The sequence below is a fragment of the Macrobrachium nipponense genome, chromosome 42 (genome assembly GCF_015104395.2).
Source record: "Macrobrachium nipponense isolate FS-2020 chromosome 42, ASM1510439v2, whole genome shotgun sequence".
NCBI classification, from domain to species: Eukaryota; Metazoa; Arthropoda; class Malacostraca; order Decapoda; family Palaemonidae; genus Macrobrachium; species Macrobrachium nipponense.
Genome location: NC_061103.1, coordinates 31,004,881 through 31,021,812, shown reverse-complemented (window position 1 = coordinate 31,021,812; position 16,932 = coordinate 31,004,881). Strand labels below are relative to the sequence as shown.

Here is a 16,932-nt window from a genome sequence, read left to right as displayed (position 1 = left end):
GGGAACAAATACAATGGGAACTAACAATCTGTATCTTAAATAAAAACAAGAAAATTCACATCATGATACTGATAAAACTGACAAACTGTCTATTCTATAACTAATAAGTGTACAAATGACAAATATTTCAGAATGAGACATTTGTGTAATATGAACAAAATATCAATAATTTTGTAATCATTGACAAAACATTTCACTAAAGAAGAAAAGCTAAAAATTTGGAATTTATTATGTTGAATACTTAAAAACATGACATACACATAGTAGTTTCATAGCTAATAGAAAATCCTTCTTACAAGAAAAAGCTGAACATATATAGTTTTATTAAACCTAAAACAACATTATGTAGTTGCTTAGTGCTATTACTTAAACCAAGAAATACCACAATTCTTAATGTCCTCAAAGTGGTCAACATTAATTTTTTTTATACTAATAAAGTAAGCCAACTTTGTGGAAAACAAAAAGTACAGTTGAACCTCTTAAAACCAGCATTCTATGGTCCGGGAACTCACGTGGTTCGGCTTTTTGAATCAGCCACCATTAGTTCGTTGCGCAGCACCAGGGTGGCACCAGGTATTGTTTACAACTTCAAGAGAGCAAAAAATTGTCATATCTCCTTAGTTTTTATGAAAATAGTTGTTAGGAATGATATGTGAAGGCAAGTATGTTTTTGGTATTATGTAATTTGAAGTGATTAAATATATATATTTTTTTAAATATTCCACTTGAGAATGCTCAAAACAATGAGACATGAGGCAAAACAAAAATTTCTTACTCTTAGTGTGCTTGAAAGACATAGTTCATACAATTTTGATCATTTCTTTTACATAAATGTGTATTTACTTATTCAATATGCCATCCAAAAGATCAGATGATACAAGATATGAAGTGCAAACATGATGTTATTATGATATAACAAAGTTTCATGTATACTTACCTGGCAGGTATATATATAGCTATATTCTCTGTTCGCACTGGCAGAATTTTCAAAACTCGCGGCAACCGCTAGATCACTGGTAGTTCAGGTGATCGCCACCCCGCTCCCGTGGCGCTGGTGCTCGGAATCATTCCCATTTTCGTCAGATTTTTCTCTCTGAACCCTGTCTCCTGAGGGGAGGTGGGTGGGAATTTAATTATATATACCTGCCAGGTAGTATACATGAAACTTTGTTATATCATAATAACATCATTTTTTTCAGTATGACACTACCTGGGCAGGTATATATATAGCTGATTGACACATTTGGAGGTGGGTCAAAGACAGCAACATTGTAAGTTTTAAAAATTTAAAATTTAAAATACTCTTAGATTCCTTACCTGCTAAGGTAGCTGACTTCAGCATTCCTGCCTCTTAGCCTGCTAAGCCTTAGTAGCTTCCAACTAGGACGTGACCTATTAGTTGATGAAGCTAAATACAAGGGTCTGACAACTGGACGGGACCAATTTGTTGACAGGAAACCCTAGCCCTCTCTTACCACGGGCATTCATGCTAGGATAAGTTAGACCACCTGAACCACACACAACACTAACCTAACACACTACACTTCACAGACTGAAGAGGAAATCACCCTCTCAGACAAACCGTAAAAACAACACCAATTCATTAAAATACCTAGCATGTTAGTAAGTTATGGGGTGGAAAATCCTTTGCCCAATACTGCTCCTGAGGATACATATGGACCCAACGTTTGACAATTGTCAAACGTTGTTTTGACGTTTCTAAGGTAATGACTTGCAAACACTGAATTAGTCCTCCAAAACGTCGTTTCAATGATATCTTTGAGGGCCATATTCTTTTTAAAAACCAACGAAGTAGCTACTGCTCTCACTTCGTGTGCCTTAACCTTAAGGATGCCGAAATTTTCTTCTTGGCATAACATATGAGATTCTTTAATTAGTTTTTCCCTAAGGAAAAAGGCAATAGCATTTTTGGTCATTGCTCTGCTAGGGTCCTTCACAGAGCACCACAGTGATTCTGAAGTTCCTCTAATCTTACTGGTTTTATCCAAATAATAGCGCAATGCCCTTACTGGACAAAGAACTATCTCTTGTTCCTGTCCTACTAGATCTGAAAGACCCATAATTTCAAACGACCTTGGCCATGGATGAGCTGGATTCTCGTTCTTGGCCAAGAACCCCTCCTGAAAAGAGCAAACCGCTTTGTCATGTTTCCAACCAATATGTTTGCTAATTGCTTGTAGCTCACTCACCCTTTTAGCTGTGGCCAATGCCACCAAAAGATGGTCTTTTTGTGATATCTCTCAACGAAGCTTGATCCATCGGTTCAAACTTACTAGTTCCTAAAAATTTCAGGACCACATCGAGATTCCAGGAAGGAGCTCTGAATTGGGGCTCCTTCCTTGTTGCAAAGGACCTTATGAGGTCTCTCAGATCTAGATTATTTGTAATATCTAGACCTCTATGTCTAAATACAGAAGCCAACATACTCCGATACCCTTTAATCGTCTGAGTTGACAATTTTATTTCCTTCTTTAAGTATAAAAGGAAGTCGGCAATTTGGGTCACAGAGGTACTGGATGAAGAAATCTTCCGACTCTTGCACCACTTGCAAAAGATTCCCCACTTCGCTTGGTACAACTTAATAGTAGAGGCTCTTCTAGCTCCGGCCACCGCTCTGGCCGCCTCTCTAGAAAACCCCCTCGCTCTGACAAGTCTTTCGATAGTCTGAACGCAGTCAGACCCAGAGCGAGGGTGTTCTTGTGGTACCTGTTGAAGTGAGGCTGTTTGAGTAGATCTACTCTTGCTGGAAGTGTCCTTGGTACATCTATTGTCCATTCCAGTACCTCTGTGAACCAATCTCGGGCACGGCCAGTTATGGAGCTATGAGAGTCATTCTTGTCCCTTGACTCTCCCTGAATTTCTTCAAAACCTTCCCTAATATCTTGAACGGGGGAAAGGCGTAAACGTCTAGCCCCGTCCAATCTAGAAGAAAGGCGTCTACTGCGACTGCTTGACGGTCTGGGACTGGAGAGCAATACGTCGTCAATCTCTTCGTCATTGCTGTCGCAAACAAGTCTACCACTGGGCGACCCCATAATTTCCACAGACTCTGGCATACTTCTAAATGAAGCGTCCATTCTGTTGATAGAAGTTGACCTTCCCTGCTCAACAGGTCCGCTCTCACATTCTTCTCCCCTTGAATGAATCTGGTGAGAAGGGTTACGTTTTCCTTCTCTGCCCAAAGAAGGATCTCCTCCGCCAACTTGCAAAGAGAGATTGAATGTGTCCCTCCTTGTTTTCGGATGTACGCCAGAGCTGTGGTATTGTCCGCGTTGACTTGTACCACCTTGTTGCGAATCACCGCGTTGAACTCCTTCAAGGCCAAGAAAATCGCCATCAGTTCCTTCCTGTTTATATGCCAAGCCGTTTCCTCCTTGCTCCAACGACCTGAAACTTCTTGAAGTCCGAGAGTCGCTCCCCAGCCTGCGTCCGAGGCGTCTGAGAACAATACATGGTCTGGGTTCTTTTGCTGGAGAGACGCTCCCTTTGCTAACTTCCCCGGAGTTAGCCACCACTTTAACTCCTCTTTGATCTTGCGAGGAATTCGAAACAGGAAGGAATCTGGTTGCGATTTTCTTGGCCAGACTTGGTTCAAAAATATTTGTAGGGGTCTCATGTGAAGTCTTCCTAGAGAAACGAACCGTTCCAGGGACGAGAGTGTCCCCAGTAAGCTCATCCACTCTCGTGCTGAACATTGTTCTTTCTCTAGAAAGGCTTGCACTTTCCGGATGCACAGATCTTGTCTGTTGGGAGACGGAAAAGCCCGAAAAGTCACTGAGGAGATCAGAATCCCCAAATAAACTAGCTCCTGACTGGGGTTCATATTCGACTTTTTTAAGTTCACCATCAACCCTAACTCTTTCGTTAATGTTAACGTCATTTCTAAGTCCTCCAGACATTGCTTTCTTGATTGGGCTCTTATGAGCCAATCGTCCAGGTATAGAGACACTCTTATTCCTAGAATGTGTAGCCACTTCGCCACGCTCGCCATCACTCTTGTAAAAACTTGTGGGGCTGTGCACAGTCCAAAACAGAGGGCTTTGAACTGAAAAACCCTGTTCTGGATCACAAATCTCAGGTACTTCCTGGATCTTGCATGAATTGGGATATGAAAATATGCGTCTTGAAGGTCCAGGGTGACCATCCAGTCCCCTGGACGTACCGCTGCCAGTACTGAATCGGTCGTCTCCATCGTAAATTTTGTTTTTTCCACAAATAAATTGAGTTGACTTACGTCCAGTACTGGTCTCCATCCCCCCCGAGGATTTTGCTACTAAAAACAGCCGGTTGTAAAATCCCGGAGATAAGTGATCCAGAACAGGTTCTATTGCTCCTTTCTTGAGCATAGAAAGAACTTGTTCTTGTAGTGCTTCTTGTTTCCCTGGTTCGCTGTAGTGAGCTCCCAGCTCTCTTGGCGATGTCGCAAGAGGTGGTCTCTTTAGAAAAGGGATCTTGTAACCTTCTTTTGCCACCTTGACTACCCAAGGATCTGCTCCCTTTTCTTGCCAAATCTCCCAAAACTTCTGGAGTCTGGCACCTACTGATGTCTGAAGGACTTGCTGTTCATTGTTTAGTACTGGGTTTCGAACCCCTCTTGAACGGAGCTCTTCTTGCTCTGAAGGCCGGACGAGAAAAGGACTTGCCTCGAAAGGGCTGACTAGCTTGCCTTGATTCCTTAGGGGTCTTCTTAACTACCTTTTTGGGTAAAAATTTCCTTACCGAGGAAGTTAACAGATCCTGCGTCGCCTTCTGAGTTAGGGAAAGCGAAATATCCTTGATAATATCCGCAGGAAACAATTGCTCCGAAAGTGGGGAATAAAGCAATTCGGATTTCTGGGCGTTAGAAACGCCCTTAGCAGCAAAAGAGCATAGGAGTGACCTTTTCTTTAAAACTCCTGCGGTGAAAAGAGATGCTAATTCATTCGCTCCATCCCTTAAGGCTTTGTCCATGCAGGACATAATACTGCTTGGGAGTTGAGAAGTCGTTGCTTCATTATCTTCCACTGTTCGTCCCAGAGCTCCCAAGGACCAATCCAGAAAATTAAAAACCTCGAAGGTCCGGAAAATCCCTTTCAAGAGATGATCTAATTCTGATGGAGACCACCACACTTTGGCCAAATTCAAGGCATGTCTGCGGGAACTGTCAACAATGTTGGAAAAATCCCCCTGGGAGGAGGCAGGCACTCCCAGGCCAAGATTTTCCCCTGTCGCATACCAAATTCCGGACTTCGATGCCAATTTGGCAGGAGGGAAAGAGAACACAGTCTTGCCCGCTTCCCTCTTTTCCTTCAACCACGTATCAATTCTTTGAAGAGCCTTCTTAGCCATAATCGAAAACTTCATCTTCAAAAACGAGGACTTCTTCGGAGTTTTATTCTTGGAGAATTGAGAAAGGGGTGATGTCGGAGCTGCAGGCTGAAAATCCCCTCCAAAAAGAGAAAGAAGGCAATTCGTCAATTTCTTATAATCTGAAGAAGGTGCTTCACCTTCTTTTTCTTCCTCAGATTCTAAGTCTTCTATTTCTTCTTCTGCCGAAGACACATCCTGTAAACCCAGGTCTTGCTGCAGAAAATCTTCTCCAACCTCGCGGGAAGAAAACGGCTCCTGCCGCCTGCGTCCTTCTGAGCTCCGAGGTTGCGTCCTGCGTCCTGTTCCGGAAGCTTGCGTCCTGCGTCCTGCTCCGGAAACTTGCGTCCTGCTTCCTGTTCTCGTAACTTGCGTCCTGCGTCCTGCTCCCGTAACTTGCGTCCTACCCGAGACTCCGAAGCCTGACGAGAAGGAGGCCAACCATCATGCGTCCTCTTAGACGACTTGACTGGGAGAGATGCGTCCTTACGCCTCGTAGGAGGAAGTTCCGATGTTCCCCACGATTTAACCAAATCGGCTAACCTTCCTTGCATCTCTTCAAGGAAATTCCTAGTCTCTGCTTCCTGGCGGGAAGTCTGAGCAAGCGGAGAACGACGACGAGACGGATCATCAACACGAGAAACTCGATCTTGAGTTCTACGATAAGGAGAAGATATCGGAGAGACTGCTCCGTATTCAGAAGGAGAGCTCCTATCCCGAGAACCGTCGTACACATGAGGTCTTGCGTCTTGTCTTGACTTAAAGGATCTCCTCCTTTTAAACGGAACCACCTCTTCCTCATCACTAGAAGAGAAAATCTCGGGACTACTCCACCGTTCTTGCGGGTAACGCTCATCTTGAGAAGACGTAAGTCTATGCGTCCTCTTCAGAGGACGCGAAACTTCCGCATAACGTCCATACCTGCCTGATGCAGCACTATCTGTCGAGGAAAAACACTTCCCAGTGTCGCCTTTTCTATGGCGCACTGCTGCAGCCTGGGACGCAACAGGACTGCCTGAAGGGACGACTGATCGTAAGGGAACCCCTCTCGCCTCCCTTCGACTGTCGACATGCCTTCTCCCTTGGGTCTGGGAGCTTGGCAGAGGCCTAGGTCTAGGAGCACGAGTGAGACGATCAGCCGCCCCCTCCACTACACTGACACTTTCAATCGTACCCACTTTGTCTGTAAGACGCTGAATCTGATCGCCCATTGACGCAAGGGCGGCAAACACTTTCACAATATTAGTATCCTCAGAAACAGCAGCGGGCGCAGGAGAGACCTGAGGAGAAGGATTAACAACTTCTACTTGGGAAGAAGGGGGAGAAATAACAGAAGTATTCAAGGCCTTACTAGAAGAACCTGACCTCTCACTCCGAGACACCGATCTTCTTACTCTATCCTTTTCAAGTCTCTCAACATATTTGGTGAAAGTCTTCCATTCTTTCTCATTTAAACTTTCACACTCATTACATCTATTATCCCAAGTACACAAAACCTCTCTACACTTCTTACATACTGTGTGAGGGTCTACCGAAGCTTTCGGCAGTCTCACCTTACACCCTTCTTTCATACACACTCGAAATACTATACCAGAATCAGACATTATAATAACTTCCAATCGCGATTGCCAATCCAACTTTCCAATACGATACCCAAAAAAGCATCCAAGTACAGCGAAAGTCAGCTAACGAGTTTCGAATTCTAGCAGGGAACCAACAACGATGTTGCCGGTTCAGTGGCAGAAAATCTGACGAAAATGGGAATGATTCCGAGCACCAGCGCCACGGGAGCGGGGTGGCGATCACCTGAACTACCAGTGATCTAGCGGTTGCCGCGAGTTTTGAAAATTCTGCCAGTGCGAACAGAGAATATAGCTATATATATACCTGCCAGGTAAGTGTCATACATGAAAATAAATCTTTATCTGTGCTAGAAAATGTTTATTTCATTAGCGAATAGTTTAGTGTTTATTTTCCTAAATAGATGCCGGTGTGCTTTGTTTACGTTTTGCCGCCGACATTCAAATGCACTGTGATTGCCAAAATTCATTCATTAATTTTTTCATCTCACTACCCTCTAAAATCAAAATAAATGACAAAGAAATTAATAGTGATATTTATGAAGATACCAAATTTATGATATTAAAGTCACAGATAATAATGTGCAGAATCTGAGAAAAGTTTAGTACTGTAGTCGACTTATGATTAGGCAGTGGCCTGGTCCCAAGGTTTCAGATTTAAGAGGTTGGACTGTACACAAAATTTTATAATACAGATACTATTTGGTCATAAAAAACATATAAAATTCAGCTCCCTAAAATTGAAAATTATGGCCAATGTACATGGATGGTGACTGTACATATTTCACATATGCACCAGGTGTACTTAACACAGATAGACATTCATCATTCAGGTCTTTTTGTGTTTCACAACCACACATTCCGCAAGACCCGAAAGGTATCTAGTGTGCATTTTCTGATTTTGTTACTAAAAACGAAAGAGAATGGGAACAAATATCAGTAAATGCTACTACAAAACAAACTGGTCCTATCAAAGCACTTTGGTTGAATATTTGTAAAATATATGCATATGCATCTTCCTTAAAAATACATAGGACTCTGATGATAAGCACACTATCTGCATTGTAACCATGAGTATAAGTCGCTAACCCTATCCAGTATAGTGAGTCCCTTATATCAAAATATTTTATCACAGAAATAATTGCAACAAGCTACCTCAAACTTGACCCTGAGTGACCATTCACTTTGACAAAATACCAAATTTGTAACTAATTTGTATTTTTCATAACTAACAAACCTGAGGTCTTAACATTTCACTACTCAACAAAATAAAATAAATAAAAACATGAACAGCTCAAATCTGCTCTGAAAATTAACATCAATTTATTCATATTTTGCAACTTTGTAAGAGTAAGAAGTCACATAATTACTACTGCACTTTCGAAAAAATAGTAATAACCCACAAAAGTATACGTATATCAAACACTGGGTATCATTATTGCTTTTTACAGTATTAACATTTGAGACAGACAAGACCTTTGTGAGGAAGGCACAAACTGAGTTCACCACAGCTATTATGTTGCAAAATACATCATGAAAACAATCTATCCCTGAGATGTAAAGAGGATTACAAGGTCATCAAAGGAGTAATAAATGTAAGAATTCAGTTACAGATGTGTGGTTACAGATTTGTAAGTCTTCAAGCAATATACAATCTGTAAGTCTTCAAGCAATATACAAGTGAAAAATGGACATGCTCCCACATAATAATGATGTCAATGACCTCAAAGAAAAGTTCAAAACCTGAGATCCACCTAACTGCAAAGGGTCAACCTTATGTGCTATCGTAGCTCAACAGAACACCTGTATGCTACTTCCATGGCACCTCAAAACATTGAACCGCTCGGAACAATTACTTCTGTGATAAAGGGGAAGCTAACTTTTGTACGATTGCTTAACAGTTTGAAGAAAATGTTTGTGTCTTATCACAGACACCCAAGACAAAATAGACTCTTAGCTGTGGTTCATGACAGCCAGAGCCTAATAAAAAGAGCCCAACAATCAATCGGGTTGAACGACCCAAGCGATGGCCTTCCCATATCACAAGACAAGGACACAAAGAGACTTTGCTGTCCATACAAAATGTCTGCCACAGTAGAGAACAACCAACTGCACAACTTAGTCCTGGCAGTGAAAGCTAGATATTGGACGGAATAGTTATTATTCATCAGGCACTTTCAATGTTACAAAAGGAAAACAACATAATATAGATATTGCAAGTACAAAAGATATATACAAACTATGAACTTGAAGAACATGGAAAAAACCTTAAAAATCTAAAATATATACTTAACCTAATAAAATTCTCCTGAAAACATTTACATATACCACAAAAAATTTATTTAAAAAAATTTATTCCATTAACCTAAAATTAAATTTCCCAGCTCTCAGTTATGACTAGGATGATAATACTGGGCACAAAAAAAAAAAAATATATCAAAAGAAATTTAAACCTTGTTAGTACCCATCCAAAAATCTAGAACCAATGCCCAACACACGGCTCCCGCCATCCACAAGAATGTTGCCGCTTCCCAGCCGGGCTACACAACAGGATGCTGTACCAGCTGAACTCCAGCATACAGCTCAATTGAAAAACTCGGTGAATCCTCACCATTTTACCAACACAATTTTTTTTCCATATCCCTCATCTGGAAAAAAATTAAGTCTTGTGTTCTCATGAGGGCTATAGGAAGCATTAAAGACATCATTTGCAACTTTTCAACATTTCATGCATATGTGAGACAGAGATAAAATATGGAAAGTGTAATCCTAGTCAAGATATGAATCAGAAATTGCCAAAAAAATATGACAATCCATATTTAACAATTCAAAAAATATATTTGCAGTATCTCATGGATGTTCAATTTCTTGTGTTACATAAATATAAAAATGGGAACAATTAATAGCATGGTAATATCTAATTCAAAAAAGAGATTATTTTAGTTAAAATCCAGTCAATATATATAAAAAAAACAGTCAATATAAACTTACCTGCAACAAAATGATGTTGGCTTTTCTGGAGGCTCTTCTGGGGCAAGGGTTCGGACAATGGGCCTTGGTGCCTGGGAAGTCGAACGAACCTCAAGGATGCGACCCACAAGCCATTTCATGGCATCCTCTATTAAAAGCAAATCACCCGAATTAACATAAGTGAGACAATCATGACTGCATTTTAATATATTACCAAGTACTCATTTTACCAATAATTCCCAGTTCAACTACACATTACTACTATTATCATTAGTGCCTATGATTACTCCTAATGAGCACTCATTTCCCCAAAACCAAGCCATAAAGCTATTCAACTTGCTCAGAACATTCCTCCAAAACAAAATATGTATAAGAAAAGAAAAAATGAGGGCTCTACAAAATGAAAATCAAACTGAATGCAAAATAGATAAAGGGCTGTAAGAAGATCCATTTATGGCACTGGAGCTAAGTGCTTTCTGGTTCCTTCCAACCTTTAATAAATTTCATGCCAAAAATACCCTCAACACTGCCAGGAAAACTTCCTACATTTGTCAAAATTGGGCATCAGAGCAAAAGGACCGCTTGACATATCCAAATAAATTATTACTAACCAATATTAATGTCTTCTTTGGCAGATGTTAGGAACCAAGCATCAATGAGGTGCTGCTTGCAGAAGTTTTTAATCACTTCTGGCTGAATACTGATAGACTCAATATCACACTTGTTGGCCAGAAGCAGGACAGGAAGAGGTCTGCCATCATTCAGGGTGACCTTCTCCCTTATGTCACTGACCCACTGCAAAGAGAAATCACTAAAGTCAATTTTCAGAAGCAATTTTCACACTATCTAATTGAAGACAGCTTAACAATTAATAACACAGGCGTCCACTTTTTGGCCACATTGTTACCACTAAAATTCACTTGTTAAAATAGTAACAACAATAAATTCAGCACCAAACAAAGATTAAAACTCACAAGCTATAAATTTATGACCATGCCATACCTCTTAATTGTTGCTACACCTCAAGTACCTATTTCATATGGTTCTGCAATTTTCACCTCTTCCAATTACACATATCTAAATGAACAGGGATCTTCCTGCCATGGATACATTACACCTTTGTTTTTAATTACTTGAAATGTCTACCTGAAACGCCCAAGTCATTTTACTTCAAGATCCAAGGCAGAACATACTCAACAACAGATGCAAGAGCCTAATTTACAAATTCAACAATTCACCAAATTCCCTGGCATATAAGCAACATTTAACTTCTCAAAAAAAAATCCAATAAAATCACCTTGAACCTTACACGGTACAGCTCAGTGGTAAGCCTATGAGTTACTAGTAACTAGTTTTGGTGATAATGCGCTAGTAAACTTTGAATATATCCCCACTGACACTGATTCCCAGATTGTTGTAGTTACAATTAACTTCTCTACATTTATCAGTAACTGGAATATTATCGCAGTTAACACGTATACCAGTGGTCTGTCAATCACTTAAAACATGGTGAAAAGATGTAACGAACCTAACCTTCAAACCTAAGAGACTTGCATCAAGTTTATTATCCCCATCAATCCTTCCAACAACTGTACTATAAAATTGTTTAAAATACGTCCCACCATATGGGTTATAGGCAGCCATCTGGCTGGATACCCCATATTCTGCATAGGTAGAGAGAGGGAAGCCTTGAGTGCCCATTGTGTATGACCACGTTCAATCTCTATGTGCAACAGCACAATCACCTGTTCATTGCCTCTGCTGCAAACTGGTGTCTTTTAAACTTAAATGTAACCACACATGCACAGCAGCACTGCCAAAATGCTGTTACCTTTTTTTTGAGACTTAAGTGTTTGTGGCTTTCCTACATGATTTCAATCCTCGTAAAAGGATACAAGAAGTGAAAATTACATGTATTCAATGATATTTAACAAATTTGTAACTTACAGAAAACCATACTTATTAAAACAGACACCTTTAATGAAAAAAAAGGACACCCTTGCAACCGCAATGTGTCTTTACTTTAAATCAATAAGCTTAACAAACTGAAAGGAATTACAAGACAAACTACTCACTTTAAGAACAGCTTCAAATGTCGGAGGTCTTGAGAGATCAAATACAACAATAGCTGCCACCCTGTTAAGGATATTAAAAAATAAGAGGTTAGACATCAATGCATTCTTAATGCATACCAAAATATACTAGCTCATAAATAGTTTTGTAAACAAATTGACAGCTGAATTTACATTGTAGTACAAACACGTACCAAAAGAAACAAGAAAACATCCGTAGCCAGATGATGCCTCAACAGGAAACAGTCAACAAATTTCTTCATTAGGTTCATAAACATAAAAGTCAAAAAGGAAATCACTGTAGTATAGATAGTTATTAAAAAAACATGAAAGCATGACTCCTGTGTGCTAAGAAAACAGTTACTATATTATCAACAACACTTACGCATATTTATAGTAGACCCTTGTCATATGTCCAAATCTCTCATGACCAGCAATGTCCCTGAGAACAAAAATGTGTTTGAAGGTATAATGTGCACAAAACAATATATGATAGTAAACGTCCTAGAAATACATACTCTCACTTGAGAAAATGTAAGTCATCGTAAGACTAGATCCACCAACTATGGAAGCTTGGACACAAAAGAGCTCTTGGGGGGAAAAAATCTTACAAAAAGATATAGCCTTAAAATTGCTACAGAAACATCCTTCAAATATTTGCAAGAATGAGTTTCTTGGAAAAAATTGAGAACAAATAAAAATATTATAAAAAATTGGAACAATGGATAAAAATTCTTAGGGACAAACTGGGATAAGTTCCTGTAAAAGAAAATCATGTTATAAAACATGTAGTGCAATGGTGTTATTTAAATCTAAATAGCAGTATTTTTTTAAGACAGTGATCCTAACTGCAATAATTTCTAATTATACTGATTGGCTGACTCAACATCATGATAATGACTAATGCCTCAGCAACTAATATGGACAAGAAAACTTTCAAATGTATATTTGCTTCAAAACTTGTCTCCCTGAGGAGTTGTTCTTGAAGGAAAGCTGCATTGTGGAGAGAGAAGAGAGAGAGAGAGAGAGAGGACGAAAGATGGAGAGAGGAGGGATGGGAGGAGAAGGAGAGAACGAGAGAGAGAGAGAGAGAGAGAGAGAGAGAGAGCATGCTTATTTTATCAATGGATGCCACAAAGGGTTTGTTCTTGATGAATGAACTAATCTTTAATTTACTGCAATTCCTCAAAAATGTAATAGATGAACTAACAACATCTATGATTCTGACATAATCCCTCTACCAGGATTGTTACCCTTACTTTACATCTGTTGTTGGTTGAAAGGTGGACAATCACAAAAGATATGCTCAATTATAGTGTTCTAGGATGTTTATCTGTATGTGTTATTCCACTGAGGGATCAGATCATGTGTGTTATTCATCTAATAATACCCTTAGGTCAGGCAAAACTGACCCGTTCAAAGACTGGATATAACTTAAAAGTGGCTTTATTTTTGGAATGAAAAACACCATAATCTAACAGTTGGCTTAATGTTTCAATCTGCTACAGTTAGCCATTATTCCACAAAACCTGCCATTTACCAAATGTGATGAGTCTGTAGGCCAGACAGAAAGCTAAACAGGTAGAATTTCATTGGAAAGTAGAGGAATGACCGTTAATCTTTAAAAAGACTGAACATATGAGACATGGGATGAATCATGCCCAACAAGCCATGATTAAGCTGGGAGAAGTGCACGTCAAAGAGTGTATGAGTGCCTAGTCTCAATAACAAGCGAAGCTGACGATAAGAAAGAGGTTATCAATCAAATTAAAGCCTTATGAATAACTGGAGGGTAGCATCATGCAAACTTATTCAGCTAAAAGGCAAATGACATGATATAGTAGTAAAACCTACTAGTATAATGGGCTAGACAAGTGTAACCATTAGAGAAAATACATCAAGGGTGGCAACACTGAAGAAACTGTATTAAAATAAGGGTATGCAGACAAAATTCTGACTGTCATATTGACGCCGGACAAAATGTTGATAGGTAAAATAACATGGTATGTCCAAAGGGGACAAAATGTCGACGAAATAAGGGCATGATATAAATGAAAACTTTATAAAGAACATGATATGATAGTAGGTTTGGTAAACATAAGCCATAATTGATACAAACTGTATCAATAAGCATCAAATTTATTTATTAAAAAAACATAATTAAAAAATTAGAGCAATTGCTGTTAAAAACAGGACATAAATGAAGATAGGTTTGCTAAACAAGACATAATGGATAATTCTATAAGCAATTGATTCTTTCTTTAGTAAAGCATCACACACATCCTCTACTGATAGATTTGCTGTAGCGTTGTGGATTATATTTGAGGGAATATATATCTTCTGTAGCCCTGATCATGTCTTTAATTTTGTTCTGAACTTTAAGAGTATCACATCTGAGATTATCAGGTAGGTGATAATGGCTTGTAAAAGAAAGTACAGTAATGTTAGAAGTTGTTATTCTTTCATTACAATATCCATGATTTTCACAGTGCCATGAAATTCTGTTTTCCTTTTGCTTATCTACAACGTAAGCATAACCTTTATGAAGAAGTCTCTTGCCATCTTTATTAGCATTTGTTATCTCCATTATAGCATGCGCTGGTTTATAAAAACAACTTCAACACACTTAGGACCTTGGCAAACTAATGGTGTTAAAAAAATAGGCTAAAACGTTGAACAATCAATCTTTGCAACAACTTCTTCAACAAGACAACTACTAATTCAACTTGCTTTATGATCGATAGAAGATTAACAGAGCAGACAGAAAAGGAGATGCAGAAAAAAACCTGATAAGAGACAGAAGAAAAACCTAAATGAGAAAATGAAACTGAGTTTGCAAAAACTTAATTACATTGTTTTAATTATGTACTGTTGTCGACATTTTGTCCTGTTTGGAGGACATCTGCATTTTACCTGTTGACATTTTGTCCATTGATATAGTACGAAAAATAAGTTAGAGGTGGCAAAAATGAGGATGTCCAGATGGACAAGTGGAGTGACAAGAAGAGATAGGATAGGATAAGAAAATAATACATCGGAGGATCAATAAGTCAGTGAAGAGTCAAAGAATGCCTAAGGGTCAAGACTGAGATGGTTTGGGCACCTAATGAGGGAAGAAGAAAATGAACGATATGTTGCTGGAGAGAACATGGAAATGGCAGTGTTAAGGATGCAAAGAAGAGGAAGGCCCAAGAGAAAATGACAAGACTGCATTTAGGAAGACATGAGACAAAGGAAGGACACACAACAGGCAAACCTGGAAAAGGCCCATTAAAAACAGTAACCACCACATGGGATTAAGCTGAGAAAACACAGAAAAAACACTAAAAAACACTAAAATTTATATAACAAAAATTCAGTGATTCATTCTTTCATGAAGCAGGAAACCAGGACCCTAGTGTTACTGTAAGTTTCTTAATCAGGTTCCTTCTTCATCAAAGGCACTACAGAGAACCTTCATTACCATATCAGACTGAAGATTCCATTTAACAAGTCAAATCCTCAATATCATGACACTCAACAACAAGAAGGGTGCTTCCTGATGAAAGCCTAATAATTGTAAAGCAAACATATTCAGCAACTAATTCCAAATTCCCAAAATTACAAAATTACAGGAATATTAACAGAAAAATACTTCTAATTTAAAAACTAATCTGCAGTGCTCACTTCTGAAAGACACAATTTGAGATAGTAACTCTATTGCCCCAATGATAGCTTTGCAACTTTTCAATTTATCCTATGGTTGGTATCTTGTATTCTGTGTCCCATACATCTGACAATACCCAAAGAACCCTCTTTTGTTCGTGGCCAACAGTACATTTATCAAAAACAATGTCATTTCTGACCTTACAAGCATTCTCAATAGAAGCATAACTTTGACTTCAAAAGCAGGAGCACAAGATATCACATTTATGCCATATCTCATCATAAAAATAATTTCAGCACCATTTATAACATGGCAATATTTTGTTTGGTATTGCTTAACATCCTTTAGGCTGTGAATCTTATTAACAAATACTGTACTGCCTAGTCTATCTAAGATTTCCCCCAATAAAAGCTTACCAGGTTCTTATTGCACTGTACAAATCCAGTAATAATTTCTTTCATTCCATAACATTCCCATCTTTTGCATAAAACTTAATTTTCCCGTTATAGCACACAACATACCAAATAATGAGACAATACTGATTATTATACTAAAACTATCTTTGCCTGACTTTTGGAAAAGGAAAAGTAAATAAAGACAAAAACTTAAGTATAAACCTTGAAAATGCCATAAATCTTATCTCTCACTTCAAATAAATCAGTATTAACTTATTTACTACTAAACATATAAAGAATAATTCTACTAACCATAGCTGCAGATTGACCTTAGTTTTGGGGTCCCAATCCAAAGTTTTAACTGCAAAATCCACCCCTATGGTTAGCTTGTAGTAGGGACTGAAGTGGCCTTCTGTGTAGCGTCGTATTACAGCAGTTTTGCCTGAGAAAAATATAAACCATTAGTAAAAATACCAAGAAAAGTGGAATAAGTACCGGTATATGCAACTCTAGGTTTTAAATTCACTCTCTAGCAATCATAAAATTTTTCTGGTGACTGCTCACCCCAAATTTACATTACTTAGCACAGACCTATATCAAATCACCTCTACCTAAGGATTTCGAAAGTTGTGGAAAATACTACAAGCTTAGCCAAGAAACAATTGTTCAGCAGACTTTTGCCTACATGATAATTACTCTTTACAAAGAACTGACCCAAATTATTGTTAATTCTCATCAAATGTTGTGAACATCTTGGACATGTCTTCAAAGCGTACTGCCAGATGTGTGGTAATGCTTCCAAGAAAGTGATGGGGAGTGTGAGTTTAGCTCCTAAAGTAAAGTTGGATATTGTCCAAAAACCAAAAACTAGTTTCAAGGTATACCAGCATTATTCCCAAGGT

The 16,932-nt window shown here is 38.7% G+C and overlaps 1 protein-coding gene and 1 long non-coding RNA gene across 2 annotated transcripts; both read right to left on the bottom strand.

The window, feature by feature from the left end:
• Positions 1-681: 681 nt before the first annotated feature.
• Positions 682-1,902, bottom strand: LOC135213047 (uncharacterized). Its single transcript, XR_010314066.1, has 2 exons — positions 1,318-1,902; positions 682-1,143 (listed from the first exon to the last, which is right to left on the bottom strand). It is a non-coding gene; the product is annotated as an uncharacterized LOC135213047 (long non-coding RNA).
• A 5,312-nt stretch (positions 1,903-7,214) lies between these two features.
• On the bottom strand, positions 7,215-16,466 carry LOC135213046 (ras-related protein Rab-32B-like). Its single transcript, XM_064246877.1, has 6 exons — positions 16,343-16,466; positions 12,375-12,431; positions 11,993-12,053; positions 10,529-10,712; positions 9,939-10,065; positions 7,215-9,595 (listed from the first exon to the last, which is right to left on the bottom strand). Exons 2-6 carry the CDS (start codon positions 12,398-12,400, stop codon positions 9,592-9,594), a joined length of 402 nt encoding a protein of 133 aa, XP_064102947.1. The 5' UTR covers positions 12,401-12,431; positions 16,343-16,466; the 3' UTR covers positions 7,215-9,591.
• Positions 16,467-16,932: the final 466 nt, after the last annotated feature.

Excerpts from the sequence above, each read along its gene's own strand:
- LOC135213046 (XM_064246877.1), bottom strand. The coding sequence starts at position 12,400 with ATGACAAGGGTCTACTATAAATATGC. Across the intron at positions 12,054-12,374 it reads AGGGTCTACTATAAATATGC|GGTGGCAGCTATTGTTGTAT; the intron begins GTAAGTGTTGTT and ends TATCCTTAACAG. Across the intron at positions 10,066-10,528 it reads CAAAGAAGACATTAATATTG|AGGATGCCATGAAATGGCTT; the intron begins GTTAGTAATAAT and ends TGCTTTTAATAG.